This window comes from Onychostruthus taczanowskii, unplaced genomic scaffold, assembly GCF_017590055.1.
Source record: "Onychostruthus taczanowskii isolate IOZ18803 unplaced genomic scaffold, ASM1759005v1 scaffold6, whole genome shotgun sequence".
In the NCBI taxonomy this organism is placed as follows: Eukaryota; Metazoa; Chordata; class Aves; order Passeriformes; family Passeridae; genus Onychostruthus; species Onychostruthus taczanowskii.
In genome coordinates, this window is record NW_024503679.1 from 4,768,140 (window position 1) to 4,784,206 (window position 16,067).

Sequence of the window (16,067 nt, forward strand, 5' to 3'; positions counted from 1 at the left end):
TTTTTTTTTTTGGTGAGGCTTGTTTTTTGTTTGCTAAGGGAGTTAAATGTATCTCTCTCATTTGTTAAGGGAGTTACATGCATCACAGGGGGTGTTTAGAGTTTCTCTGCATATTTGCAGATGTGCAAGAAAGATCCATTGTGCCACCTTATATGATTCCATTGGTTCTATAAGAATTCAAGGATCTGTTAAAATTACTTTGTTTCTTATCCTGCCTTTTCTTTTGTTTCTTTTCCAGCTGAGAAGCTGATAAACTGTCACTTTTACTAGTGGCATGCTTTTGAGAAAGCTTTTTTTATGGTGAATTGTTTTTTTATAGTTTAACTGGAAGCAGTTCAGTGATAATTGATGTTGAAGGCTTTGCTTCCAACTGAAGGGGCTTGTGGAGAAGTTCTTTTTCAAGGTGTGTCTGTGAGAAAGATATGGGAATATTGTGGCCACTTTTCAAGAAGTCTGTAAATATCTGGCAGTGAACATATCAAAGAAATGGAATGGTGTTCTGCTCTTCAGGGCATAGCACATTAATTCAGCTACTTGTTCAAGCTCTGCTGGCTTTAAACCAGGGCTGAATTTAATCCTTGGCACGGGAGTCCCATGTGAAAAATTGCTTGTAGACCGTTCCGTCAGAATCTGTCAGAAATATCCACTTTGAGTTTTTTCTAGCCATGATAGGTACCAGTGAAATCTATCATCTTTGTATCACAGCCTTACTTCTGAAGTTGCTTCTGTAGCATAATGAGAAGGAAAGTATATAAAACCAGATTAGTAAGAATTAAAAATAAAATGTGAGTTCATACCGACCAGCCATGGACTATGATCACCAGAGGAAGAGAGGCATTGAAATGGCATTTGTCAAGAGTCTCCAACTGATTAACAAAAATCTGGCAGCTGCCTCCAGCTCTATCTGTGTAGAGTCGAAATCTGGTTTCTAAGTTTTGCTGGTCTTTCTTTCTTGTCGTGTGTTCACGCTGTGATCTCAGTGCCTCTGAAATGAAATTTGTGACAACAGTCATAATTAGGAAGGAATGGAAAACCTGAAGAAGTTACTAGTGCAACACAGTTTGTAAAACAGTAAATGGGTAAGCTTGGAACTCTTCCTAGGTATAATTGTTTCTTGTTCCATCGGGCCTAAGCTGTGCATTTTGGGTGAAAAAAGTGATCTCTTTGAAAGTCTGAGAGGTCGAGATGTGCCTCTGAGTCCCTCTATGTGAACAATAACAGTTTCACAGAAATAGGGATCTGATTGCTACTGGCTTTTATAAATGCACAAGGATTGTAAGATCACAGTACAGGTGTTACCACTTGACCATGGAGTGCATGCACAGACAGGAACATTCAGAGGCTCTTATCTCTGCAGAGCATTTCTACTCATGTGCATTTGCTAGTAATTGCTGAGCAAGCATCATTACATTAAAATAACCATTTTATTCAGGGTTGTAACTGCTTAGAGACCTGGGTGACTACTTAAAACTATTAGACCACATCATACTTCTTTTTTTCCCTCTGAAAAGGCAAAATGAAATGTTTTTATTTTAGTTGTAATATTCTAGATGATTTTGTTTTTAGGTACAATAGCTTAGTGCATTTAGGACAGCATCTTCAGAAGTGTCTGTTAAGTAAGAAAGTAGGGGCAGCGTGAACTGTGGTCTTACTACATCATGAAATTAGAAGGAAAAAACATTAAATATAGAGCAATTGCAGAAGAATAGAGTAAAATAAAGCAGAAGCTTACAAAAAGCACCTTGTGACATGCAAGTGTTTCTAGTGAGACTTCAGTGTATTTATTTAGCTGAAAAAACTCCATATAATAAATATAATTTAAGCTAGAAAAAAGGGGTTTAGTAGAAGAGAAGATGTGATGAGCTAGGTAAAAAAGAGGTTACTGTTTCTAGTACTGGAGAGGAAACATTTAGATTAGAGAGGTTTTACTAATGGAGTTCCTTTGGGACTGTTTTTTGGCTAATCTTGTTTTAATATTTCCATTAAAGAAGCAGCAGGAAAGGTACAAGATTGACAGAACATGAGAGGCCCTTGCTAATGCTGAGAAGACCAAGCCATTAAATATTAAGAGCTAGATGACAACTTGAAAATACAGCAAGAGAAACTGGTAGAAATCTCCTGCTATGAAGTGCAGGGTCATATAATTGATAGGAATTTCTCTATAAATTGGACTCATAATTTGGAAGTGGCACAACAATAAAAAAACATGACTGAAGTAATCAATAACAAAACTGACCATGAGTCACTGCTACCATTTGACTGTAAGAAAGGAAAATATAATTCCAAGCTGCATTAAGGTAGATGGTTTTGGTAGGAAGAGAGGATGTCAGTTGTAAGTAAAGGCAGTTGTTAATCCAGAACAGTGTGCGTAGCTCTTGTTGCCAGGCACATCTGTGAGAAAGATGTGGGGATATTGTGGGCACTTTTCAAGAAGTCTGTAAATATTTGGCAGTGAATATATCAGAGAAATTATACTGGTAGTTTCATTTCAATGAAGTTTGTACTTCAGGTGCTACCAATTCCACCAATTCCATCTGCAACAGCTGGTCACTAGCACCACTGAAATGGTCAGGGAGGAGGCTTTTGTTTTAATTAGACCCAACAAGAAATGAAATATTACTGGAGGTGAAATCAAATATTTTATTCAGTGAGAAGTTAAAATTACTTGTGTAGTAGCAGCACCACTGAAATTAGTAAAATTTCAGTTCTTATTTTTCTTGCATAAAAGTTCCTTAATAAAACAATATCAGAAAGTCAGAAAGACTGTATTTTGTCTTCTAAGACAACACATTTATTTTCTTTTTTTTTTTTTTTGTACATTGAAACTCTTATGTCTGTAAATGTTTTTAGAAAATACCTAAAATCATAGAGTATTCATTTCTCTATTGTATTGGCAAATCTATCCTAGGGTTCTGTGATGCTGTTGCATTGATGAGATTTGGTAGGTTACAAAGAACTTGTGCTTCATTTACAGGGGTGTCTTTATCCTGCAGATGTGTTGTGACATGAAGCTCCTGGATTTAAATCTCTGCAGTAGTAGCATCTTGTGATGCACAATGCAAATAACCCCAGTGTGGAAGTGTGCTGGGTTTAGGTCAGACTGTGTTTTTGCCACATCAGTTCTGTTACAAACATTATTCAAGGTTTAATTTCAGTGTAATGATAAGACAGATGAAACAGCATATTTAATTTGTTTAAGTGTGTAGCAGTTCTGGAAGAAAACTCCTAAACTGACCTGCACTGAATGTGCACTGTTTTCTATTTGTTCCTAATTATTGTTCATTCCAATGAACAGGCAATGTTGTGTTTCATTGCTGGGAAACATTATTGAAGAAATCTATTCAGCCTTGTACAAGAGTTGGAATTTTAAAAGCTTCAAAGTTACAGAAGGTTTGGTTGATAAAATTCATAGCTTCAGTGTCTAACATTTTCCTTTCAGGACACTTTTAATTGCCATAGGACTAAGTCTGATCACTTCTCCCTTACAATATCCACTTTAAAGAACTTTTGGATTTTTTTTTTCCTCATGCAGAGGACTTAGTTTCTGAAGTAAGTAATATCAGGAAAGGGTGAATCTAGATAAAGAACTGAAAATTAGAAAGAGCTTTAATGATGTTGATATTCTTATTGGCTGGTTTATTCAGCCTTTAGTGAGTAGTCTCTACACAAAAATAAGCATTGTGTTCTATTTTTAGCACAAAAAGAAAAACAAACAAAAAAAATGTAGCTTGTGCCTGTTCCATTGTACACATCCTTTCTTTGTTTAATGCCTTGTTTTCATTTTCTTTTTGCTCTCTCAGTGTTTGTGCAATGCAAAGGCGCTTTGTCACTCTGTGCTCTTTGTACATAGTACAGAAAACAAGTCTGATAAAAAGCTGTTTTCTTTAGACACTGGCTGGAAAGTGCTGTGGTGCTTTAATGGCTGGGAGCTGTTTTGCTGGTAAATCTGGGAGAGGGGATTAAAAAGACTTCTTGAACTTCTTCTTGGCTGTCAAAAGTTAGAAGTTCCTATAGGATCAGATGTGTTATTCAACAAGGAACTGCTTCAATCTGTTAATCTGTGTAATGACTTGGAGAAGGAAATAATGTCTGAAGAGCCAGGCTTCCACAACAGACTCTTGCTGCAAGTGCAGTACCAGTGACTCAGTGACATGGCCACAGGGAGCTGGGAAGTTTCATGGGTCACTTTGCAAAAACAACACAATTCAACTGCTAAAGATTTTTTCATGGTAATTACAGTTAAGTGTGCAGAGATCTCTCTGAGCCTCCAAACAGTTTTGCTTTGGAAAGATACCAGGTGAGCGGGTTGCTGATTAATTTCCTTTTCCTCAGAATATCCTGCTCTGACATGAATTCTTTCAGCAAGGGCAATGCAGTGTGGCCACACTGATCTATGTGCTTCCATAAATTACCTTCCCACAGAACAGCACAGAAATCACAAGCAAGAAAGGCTATTGTGAATTTTTGACACCCCAAAGTAGGTTCAGCCCTTTACTTTGTATTAATGATGTTTCTGTGAGGTGCACTAAAGACTGAAGGCTGGGTTTGTAAACACCACTTCATTGCAACACAGCAGATTCTTGTAAAATGTTTTGGAGTTAGTTTTGGGCAGACAAACCAGAGCATTTTTAGATTTCAGATTTTAAACCTGAGATAATAATGTTTTCTTACTGAAAAGTAAAATGAAGAGAGATTCCCAGCTGAACAAAATAAGCAGGTTAATTCAGCAGACTGACTTGGATTGACTCACCCCAAAAGATAAGAAGGTGTTCCTAAATATAGAAGTGTGGAGTCCCATCTGAAATTTCCAGATGTGATGGCACTGCTTTAAACTTGTTAATGAAAGCTGTACTGGAAATTAGACGAAGGTCTAGATGCTGTCCAGGGTTTGAAACGATAAATATCCTGTGCTTTTCTGGGAGAGAGATCCACAATCTAAATATATTTATGTATTATGTCTGATTGTATAAAAATACAGCTACAAAATATCTCCTTCATAGCACAAAAAATGCCTAAACATGTAAAGTCATGAGAATGAAGTATAGTTAGAACTATCTAATGTTAAGTGCAAAATTTTAGTATTTGCTAAGTTATACACTTTAAATTCATCTTACAGTAAAGCCTAAAAATTTTGAGTAAAATTGTCATTTTCAAGTAAGGAAAGTAGTTTTTCCACTTAAGAAAAATAATGTTCAGTATCCTTCTTCCTGTCATGGAGCTTGGGTTGAAGAGGATGTTTCAGTGGCTCTCTCACCTAATCTTAGACAGTTGAAAAAATAATTAAGTAGATCTGAACAGAAGTTGAAATTTGGGCTGTTGGTGTGTTGAGGACACATAAAAGTCACACAAGTCAGCATGTGAACACACACCTCTGCTTCCAAGTCCTGGCACCCTGTGAACCCAGCAGCAGCTTTCCTTCATGGTCATGAGTGGATTTGTTTGAGCCCTGATAAACCTCCTGCATCTTTTGGGTGGCTTTTCCTGCTTACAGGGAAATGTTTCCAAGAGTGCTTATGTATTGTAATCATATTTTAGTGTCACCAGTATCCAACATATTTCAGAAACAAGTGACACAACAATTCCCTAGAACCAGAGAATTCTGTTGTGAAATTGCACAAAGGCAGTGATGTGTTAATAATTTTTGTTTGTGCCATGGAAAGTGGAATATAGCACAGATTCCCTCATTTCCAATAGTAAGATTTTTTTTTATCACTTAAGAGCTGATGTGTTGTCAGTATTCAGGTTTCTCAATTTGACAAATACTTCCTGTAGAGCTTTTCTCTTTAGTTGATTTTTATTATCCTGTCACTTCAAGGTTTTTGGATGTCATAAACTAACAGTTGATAATTCTATCTCATGTAGTTCTTAGGGGAGAACTCTATACCATGTAATTTTATTTTTGGGGCAGGGTGGGGAAGGGGGATCCTAGGCCTTTTTTTAGGATTGCTCCTCAAAAAACTAAGGTCTGTTGTGCTTAAATTTTTTCATATCCTCATATAGTTCCTTTGTGTTTCACTGTCCTTAACTGGCTCACCTTGCCAAATGAAAAGTAGGTATCACTTAGCAAAAAATGAATGGAAGAAAAAGCAAGAAAGCAAGAAAAAGCTTTGACAATTGGATTAAACATTAGCAGGTCTGTTTGGAAAAAGAGATTTTGAAAAAAGCTTCCCTTTCTCTTCAAGTTTAAATGAATGATGAGATTAGATATGAACAGGTATTATATTAATAATTAGATTCTCTATCTGAAAAGAATTGTGGGCTGTCATTTCCCGTTTCTCTTGTCCTGTGTACATGCAGGCATTTCAAAGGTGAGTTAAACTCACCATGAGTGTAGTTTGTACCCAAAGTGCCACAGAGGGAGAGTAGAGATGATTAGCTGACTGTTTTTAGCCTCTGATAACACACTTTTAACCCTCTGTTGGGAAATCCAAGAGGAGAACACATGAAATTGCACCTTTCATACTGGATGTTTTCTCTGAGTGTGTCCTGGCTTTCAGACCATCCAGGCAGTGCTACTGGGAGGTGGCATGAGTGAGTCTTGGCACTGGAGAAGGATGTGTCTGAAAAGAGGCCAATCCAGAATTCACTGCAGCTGGTACTGAGGTGTTGTTAGGGAGGCAATGGCACCTTCAGGGGAGGTGTGTGAGATGCTGGTCAGAAACCAGCTCTGTGCATCTTGGGGGTGATTCTGGCTGGCTGTGATTCTTTACCATTACAGCAGAGGATACCTTCTTGTTTTATTGGAAAATCAGACCCATCCAATGCCTACCAGAAGCCAAATTTTGAATTCTTTACTAAAAGATGATTAGCATGGGCAAATCTCCATTTTCTGATGTCTAAATACTGCTGATCTTTCACAAAGTCTTTTATTATCAGGCACTTCTCTCATGTTTTGAAGCAAATCTGTAAAAACTCATCCCACTATTGAACAAAGGAAGGGTTGTTCTGTTCTGTTCTCCTTGGATCTCCCAGGTCTGTGTTCTATATTTACCTGGACTCTTTGCAGGAGGGGTGAGGAATTTGGAAATTTGTTTGTAGATGTGCTTATCAGCTACCTTGTTAGAACTGTCAGCAGAGATCCATACCCCTGTCACTTTCTAGTTACTTTTATTCAGAATTAATTTCTGGTTGCATGGAATTGGAGAAAGAGAATTTGATGTTTTGTTCAGTAATAGCAGAATCATGGTTTTTAAGAAGTTGTTAAAATGTTAACAAGGAGTTTAGACCTAGATGATATTTCTCCCTCTTTTTTTAAAATTTAGGATGCTTCCGAAAGAAAAAGTAATTTGAAAAAATACCCAGTGTTGTGCTCATAGCATATACAAGAACTGTAAAGTATATTCAGAGTATTCAGTACAGATCATTGTTTAGTACAGTTTGTTTGCTTGATGGTCTAAGACATAAAGGAGTGCAACCTACTTTCACAACTTGCTTATATCAAAGAATTTGATAAAAGAACTTTGTCAGTTAATTTTGAATTTTCTGTTCTACTTGGGCAGCTTGTGCTGTTGTTTATTTGAAATTGCCTCTCCTGGATGCATTTGGTCAGGTGATGGAGACAGGAACTGTTTCAGTTCCTCAGTGCCTTAAGTTGGGAGCATTTTGGGATCTGGAGAATAAAATGAGAACATCAAACAAAAGTCTTGCTAGAAAACCTTGAAAAGGATGGCAAAGCAGATCAAATAGCATGTTTTGGTTTCCACTTGCTGTTCTGTGTCTCAACTAGAGATGTATCTCAAGTCACTCATGATTCAAATAATACATTTGAATAATGCATTTGAATAAGTGACTCCTTCAAGAGGGAGGATTGAAATGCAGTGTAACATGTCCTTTTAGAGAATAAATAGTAGGTTATCCTTTCGCTTTCCTCTGATTTATCTATTTATTATTTATAGATATTAGAGTATTAGAATATGTATTTTTGCCCTCTTCTTCCTGAATTTGTTTTTCTGTCATTGGTTTTGAACATGGGTTGTTTCAAAATTCTCTAAAGAGCTGCCTCTCTTTGATTCCTGTGCCATATTATTTTACTCTTTCTCTTCCATGTAAAACCCCACTTGCTGTGTGAAATTTCAAAACTTATTTTTCACATCTCCTTTATTTAGAATCAAGTATTGAAGTGAACATTAGAACAGAAGGCAAAGAAATAACACCCACCCTCCAAAGTGTTAACTGTGCTTTTGTCTTTTTATATCAGGTGAAAACTTCATCGAAGAATGCTGTTTGTCAAAATTTGCTACCTATTTGATTGTCTGATTAAATGAGATCAATACATTTTCCTATTTTCTATCCTTCATTGTGTAATTTGTAAATATAATTTAAATCTCCACTAAAAACATGGGTTTAAATACAATAATCAATAAACTTGTGAGATTGTTGTTGCAAGGAACAGGGAAACCAGTGCTCATTGAAAGCAGCAGTGCCCCTTGAGAGCTCAGGTCTGTCCCAGCAGGAACATGCATCCAAATCTCCTCTCTTGAAAAGTGTGCAGGAGGAGGCACCAGCCACACAAATCACATTGTTTGTGGGGTGTCAGACACACTCTTCTCTTAATTGTTTCATCTAAAGCCAAATACTTCTAAATATGAGCCCTTAAGTGCTATTTGTATAATGCAGAATTCCTAAATTGAAGTTAGTGCACCAGTGCTTTAATCTGACCTAATCTGAATTTTCTTAACTAAAATCCTGAATGATGAAATGATTCTCCTTGAGACATGTAGTTAATCTGTGGAATTCCTCATTGGGTGTGATGTGGGAATGAAGCATTTGTATGAAGCTGCTTGGGAAGTGCCTAAGAGAAATTCAGTGAGGATTACTGAGCACATAAACAGCTCTGCTTTGTCAGGAGATCTGGGAGCTGGGAATGGTTGTTGACCTGGGGGAAGTGCTGTGTGTATAAACTCTCCCTGCTGAGTGTGCACCTACTTTGGCAGCCACTCCTGGGGGTTGAACTGGGAGGGCCTGGGTTTCATCACATCAGCTACTCTTAAGTTTGATGTAGAGCTCTACTTGGCATTACTTTTGACTTACATTTTGGCTAGCTCTTAAAACAAAAAACTTGTGAAAAATAACAGCTTTTTGAAAATATGTCAGTTGAAAAAACTTTTCATTCCTTTTCACATCCAGATTATCAATGTTAATACTTGCTGTTCAGAATTATGAATTATCTAGAAATAGTTGTTAATTTCAAGTAACTAAAAAATAATGCTGAAATCAGAATTGACCAACAGCATATTTGGGCTAATTTTTATTGAAATCTTTGAAGTTTTAATTTGCAAGTTTGTTGCTGTTAAAGTTGTGGCTTTTTATCTAGTTTGGGCAGGAAAATGTTATTGGGATATGAAAATACTATCCTGCTCAGCTCTTAAAAAGTCAAGTCAGCTTTTACCCTGGAAGAGATGGACAAAGAGGTAAACAGGAAATCTAGATCAAAGGTTTCAAAACTCTGTGTGTATTTGCTTATAACATCATCATTTAGAATATTGCTTTTGTCAGTTTTATTTCCATGGGACCAGGAGAACACCTCTATTACTTATGTGCATATCCCTTGGAACCATTTCCCATATGCTGATACTCTCATGACAGGTGTAAATTTTGAATTAATAAAATAGACTGTCTTGCAATAGGTAAGACATTTTTGGAGTTGTATTTTAGGGTAGCTATGCTGGAAGTGGGAATTAATTTTCTTCCTATGGCCTTACATTTTTTGTTGTGATCTTGCAGTGAAATCACTTTTCTGGTGCCAGCAGTGGGGGAAATGAGAGGTCAGTAGGGCCTGGAAGATGATTGAGTGGAAAGGAAGTAGAAGAAAAGGGCAAGTGGATACTCAAACCTTGTTAAGTGGGGGAATCTGCCTGGGTTGAGTATAAATCTCAGGCTACCAAAGTGGCCTTTGTTCCATTCAGGGAAGAGGACTAAGCATCCAAAAATCTCAGTCTGAGTGGTGATTTGGCATCTAGTTCCTTAAAATTTTTCTTCTTCCAAGAAACCTGTGTCTTAGAGGAAATATTGGGAGAATTTTAAAGGATGTGTTCTATTTTGCTTTAATCTCCCTCTCCTCCCCTTCTTCTTGTCTCCTTTTCTCTTGCCTCTCCAATAAGTTCCTGTTTTTTTCCATTATGTCCTTTGATTTTTTTGATAATTATTTTTTAAATAATAGAATTGTTTTCTTTCACTCTTTTTGTCTGAAAGCCTTAGTTAAACCAAAATAACTGAGGGGAAATCCTGTTTTTGCAGCAGATAAAAACCTTTTGCTTTGACAATCACTAAGTGTGTTCATCTAAGCAAGAGTTTGATGGTTTCACTCATATGGTAGTAAAAGGCTTTGACAATTTTAAGTTTATCCTGAATTTCTCCGAACGGATCTTTTACAGTAGATGCCTGTAGGTATTTCTTCTAAAACCTCTGCAGTGCACACTGTTTACAAAAGTTATTTCCATGCAATTCTGTCTAGAAATTAGACTTTTTATCAAACACTTATGAATTTGTTTTCAAATTAAACTCTTTCAGAGGAAGAAGAATTTACTGGGGACATATTTTAAGTACATTCTGTGTACAGAACTAGTCTTAGAACTTTTATTAATGCTGTCATGCAATTTTTGTTACAATTTTCCTTGTATAGATGAGCCCAGAGTATAACAATTGCCATCACTTGAGCCGTAGTTCACAAAGAATTTCTCAAGCACATTTGTTTAGTGCTCTATTACAGCTCTCTCTTCTAGTAGAAGGGGCCTCACAATGGTGTTCTACAAAGATGTGTCTCTGTAAGTTTGGGGTGAGTCATTATTAAAATGGGCAAAGTTGTTGCTGAGCTCTGCAGGCCTTTCCAGGAGTCCTGTGAAAACTGTTACAGAAGATACCATTTTGTGGAATACTTGATACTGTCTGCACAGCACAATGCAAAGTGCTACTAAAAGTATTAACAGCACAGAGAACTTTTAATAGGAGTTTTATTCCTTCTGCCCATAACACCAGGTACCTTTGCACATTGTGATTCCAGTCATAGTGAAAATATGTATAAAATGATAAAAACTGCTTTTAAAAGTCATGATGCTAAGGTCCAGTGAGTTAGATTGCTAGACATGTGATTTGTGTCTCACTCAAAGCCTTAAATCTCAATTTCAAGCGAAATAAAGCTGCCTTTTGGCAGCACTGCAAGGGCATGCAGTGCTGCAATTTTAACCTATTACTGCAGTGACAGGGAGAATTCAGTTTCTGGGCCTCTGGCAGAATTTGAGGTTTGGGTGCAGAATTCCAAGTTTGAGAAGGGCAAAGAAAAAAAAAAAGTTTAATTTTTTTTTCCTGGTAACTTGAAAATTTGTAGGTTTTTAAGATGTTCTGGGACCAAAACTCTGGAAACCAGTGGAAGTATATATTTATTAGAGGGCAGCAAAGTAGTGCTATGTAATAGCATAATGCTGTGTTACAGTATAATTTGTAAGATAATTATATAAACTACATAGCTATAATGGACAGTTATGAACCTTAGTATTGTGTAAAGTGCGTACACAAATAGAAAGTGTATATTTAAAAAAATATATACAGAGTTGTTAAATGCTGTTTATAAATACTACAATGTTTACATGCACTTGATAAAGCATGTGACATTCCCCCATTATTATAGCATTTAATATGAATGCTATATGAAACATTATATTGGGCATTTGTCTTAGAAGACTCAAGTGTTTAATATTCAGAGACCATATACATAAAATATCCAATTTCTAAATCTTTGCTGTGCATCCGTGCATTGCTGAGCACTTTTTCCAGGCCCAGAGCATGGTTCTTGAGGCGGATGAAGGACATGTGAGCCAAACAGCTGCAGTAGGTTGGATAACCTTCAAAATGCTTCAAGACATAAGTCAACCACAAATTTTCAAGATATATTTAATTTTTTTTTCTAGACCATTCAGTATTGATATATCTCTGACCAGATTTTTAGGGTGTCTCTGGTTAGATCTTCTATTTCAGTTCCTGTAGTCCTAGGTATTTGGATTTTGCAACAGTATGTCACACTGAATGAAAATTTTTAACATTCATTTTTAATTTATATGGGGTTTTTTAGCAGTTGTAGACTGACATGAAATGAACTGGGAAGATTTAAGTTGGTCTCCACATTTTGAACACAAAGAAATTGATGAACAAAATCACTGTGTTCCAAAGTGAACAGTATGATTGTTAATGTATTTGATTTTTAGGATATCTGAAAGCATACATAACTAAACCTATTGTGCTAAACCTATTGCCAAACAATTGGGAAAATCAGTGTATGATCTGCAAGTATTATTTGGAAATTTGGAATTCCTGTTCCAAAAAGTTCTCCCAATAATTTGCACTAAGCAGGAATGGACAGCAGAATGAATGAAAGCCAGGAACAGACAAGGGGTTCTTCAGGGGTAGAACAACCCAGGCCAGAACAACCCCAGATGCTTCTGTTCATGCTGGTTTTAGTCTGTGAACAGGAATTGTCAGTCTCCCAGTCAGTCAAACCCTTTTTGTGAACAGCATATTCCTGATGCTAAATACTATAGTTCAAGCAAAAAGTACATATTCTCACCCCTTTTGATTTGTTTTCCTGCTTGGGATGAGTTTCTATTTTATAACTAGTTTCCATAGTTGGAAATACAAACTTTCTTATTTCATCAGCTGCCCTTGCTCATTCTCTTTAGACTTTCCACCTTCACAAGTTTATGAATATCAGAAGAGAAATCATTCCCTGGAGTTTCTTTGATCTCTGCTTGTGATGTCTTGTTGATGAGAAATTTATCATAAACTAGCTGAACTATGAATGAGTTGTTGAAATTTTTCACATATTAGATTTGCTGGTGGATGTTTAATGAAGCAGCCTTGTGTTCTGCCACCAGGAGCTGTTCAACAGAATCCAACAGGGCAGCACCATGAAAGTGTGCTGAGGCCAAGTTTGCTTAGCAAAGCAAAATGGATCTGTTTTAGTGGAAAAAAATCAACAACCGTGGGCAATGTTAAATTTTGCTATTAGCTTGTGGTGGTTTTAAGTTTGAGGTATTAAACCTTTGCAAAAGGAGTGTCTATTTTGTTAAGTGAGGCCTCATCTTCTAGGAGTAGGGATTTTGACTGTGATATTTGCTGGGATTAAAAGAGAAGAATCCTCCATAAACTTAAAGGTGAGAATGGAATCATTAAACAATGGATGTATTAAATCTGACAGTCTGGAAAACACAAGCAAAGTCAAGAATTCAGTTGCCAGATGCTACAAGGGAAGATGTTCAGAACTGATCTCACAACAGCAAGGCTAACAAAAAGACTGCAAACTTCTCATTGAGGAGGCTAATTTAAAATATTATGAGCAATGTGAAGAAGAAATGGATGTGTTTATGCTACTTTGTTCTTCCTAAATGTTAATTTGTAGATTGAGCCTATCTATATTCTTCTTGTGTTTTAAGCTGTTCATTTAACAGGACTTTCTGGACTCATATAAATAATTCATGTAATGTACATATTAGTTCAGCAGAGTAATTCCCCTAAATCTAATAACTGAGAGTTGTTATTTGCATTCTACTTGTACCTAGAGGTCTGTTCAGGATAGGAGCCCCATTGTGGCAAATACTACCAACCATCCAAGATTAGGGGATCAGGTTTTGTTCTCCTGAGAATCAAAATGATTTAGCAGAATTTTGTATGAATCTGACTTGTGTCCTTTTCATGTCCTTAAACTTCTCTTCTGGGGTCTTTAGGTATGTGTTCCTCTAAATTAAGTTTATATTCTTAACTCTTTAAGTTTATAATCTTACATCTTTAAGATAATCTTATGTGTTTGGCTGACATATTGGGGCTAGTTTAAAAAAAAGAAGTGAGACTGGATGTACCAAACCCCAGTGGGAGCAGACGTACAGGACTGAGGGTGGAGGCATTCACTCAGTGAGACACTGCCATTCCTCAGGGTGCTGGGTGCTGTGGGCACTGCAGCTTTCCAGGGGTGAGGATCCCTGCTGAGCTCTGCTGTGCAGGGGTGCTGTGCTGCCTCTTGTAGGGTGTTGTGACAGCAAGCCTTGCCAGGCCCTGCACTGTCAGACTTTGCTCTGTAGGCACATGAGACTCATGAAGATTTTGCTGGTGAGGGAGGAACCCCAGCTCCCAAGGCAGGGCAGGCCTGGTCCCGGGATTTGTACATCCATGAAGGTGATAGTGAGAAATTCAGAGGACCCAGCTCCCCATAGCTGAGCAGTTCAGCCATGATTCTTGCACTTGGATTCAGTTCACTCAGCCACTATGTGAAAATGAATTTTTCTTTCTTTTGGGTTCATTTGCTGTTGGCTTCGCAAGCTAAAAAGACTCCTGCAGAAACTGCATAAGTCAGCATAAGGAATAAGAAAAGAGATCACAGAACTGATCAGGCAAATTCTTCCAAAACCTCCAAATGGAAGCAAGGTGCATCTAAAGACTTAAGCGAAAGCTTTGTCATCCAAAAGCAGTGATTGTAGAAAAATTTACATTTTAATTTACTTAAGATTGTTCTGTGAAAAATATCACAGCCCACTTATACCTTTTCTTATTTTTCTATTAGCATAAGAAAAGGTATCTTTGAAAGTACCTGGAAAGCTGGTTTTATAATTCCTGTATTCATTTGCCTAGCATAGAGTATGTAGCCTCTGAAGTTAAACATTCTCCAAATAGTTCCGACCAATTGTATTTGGGCAACAATGCGAAACTTCTATGAAGTGGCTGAGAAAACCTAATGAGACATTCCTCTGTAGTGCTTGAGAGCACAGCACAGCCAAAAAGCCTCATGAATGCAGTGTGGGGGAAAGGAACAGTTTGTTATCAGTCCAGAAACAGCCATCTCACATGCACCAGCCCAGAAGAGAGATCAGTGGCTCAACTGAACAGCCAAATAGCCAGTTTTACTGCTTGGTGAGCAGCTGCCCTTGCTGAACACAGCAAACCTACAAAAAGCACCAGGACCATGTCAGAGTGGCAGATTTTCCCAGCCCTTCTCTGCAAAGTATGGATGTGACACATAAGGGTGTCAAGTAGTTGCATCAGAGCCCACAGTAGGAAGGGGCAAGGCTGAAATGTGGGCTTGTTCCTGTAATTCTGTGGGCAGGGACACTCCACAGCTGTGTGCCGCTGCAGATCAAAGTATTGGAGCTCTGGTTCTCTGGGAAAGTATTGGAGCTCTGGGAGCTCTGGGAATGGGGGGACACAGCAATAACTGGGGAGCTGGAAACCTGAGTGCACAAAGATCACCTTTCTGCATTGTTCTCTTAGCAACTCAAGTTTGTCAAAAGCTGCTTTACCATATTGTGCATAGGTGGTGCACTTAACACCATAGCACATGCTTCTGACTTTGGTTGGCATGTTTTATCTAGAATCTGTCATATTTTGTAATGCAAAGAAAGTGGAACTGCTATTCATATGCAGAGAATTAAAGACACAAAATGGGAGGGAGTCTTGTGTAAAACAGTAGTTTAGGGTTCTTCCAGAAGGCTTCTTTTTTCACTATATATGAATTCACTTTTCAGTTTAAAAACATTTTTTTTCTCTCTTTTTTAAAAAAAAAACTTGTGTAACAATAGAAACAAAACTATTTGGATGCAGACTTTCCTTTGTATGTAAGAACCTAAGTATGCTTTAGAGTGTATTTAGATTATAGGACTGGCATCCTTGTCTGCATCCATCTGTACCACCAAAGAGGTTACCACCTCCAGCTTTTTGTCACCTCCCACCTGCCAGAAATTACCACCCTTACTGTTCTGTTGTCAGTGCTCCAATGTTGCCCATTTACTGCAAGGAAAATCAGCTAGGTTACCTCACATCACCTGTTTTAACTGTTTAACCTGGTCTAATTTATATTGCTTGAAAGAAATTTGGGCATGTTTATGTGACCTGATCTCCTACAGGAGTTGGATGAAAGTGGTAGCTGTCAGGAAATGATAAAGTGGGTGGAGTGCAGTATTCCTTGACTGACCAAGGATGTTTGTTCATGGCCTGAGGTGCAATCATGCAATCAGTTGCTAACTTCTGGAAAACTGCCTTGCTGATAGTTGTTCTTCATTCCTTACACTTAGGTGGAGATCAGGTATATTGGC

The 16,067-nt window shown here is 37.5% G+C and overlaps 1 protein-coding gene across 2 annotated transcripts in view; it reads right to left on the minus strand.

The window, feature by feature from the left end:
- LIPC (lipase C, hepatic type) overlaps positions 1-16,067 on the minus strand; it is a 72,734-nt gene that overhangs the window by 15,671 nt on the left and 40,996 nt on the right. For both annotated transcript variants that reach the window (XM_041419005.1, XM_041419004.1), the window contains exon 3: positions 798-985. In XM_041419005.1, coding sequence (XP_041274939.1) covers positions 798-985 — 188 coding nt within the window. The remainder of the gene's footprint in view (positions 1-797; positions 986-16,067) is intronic.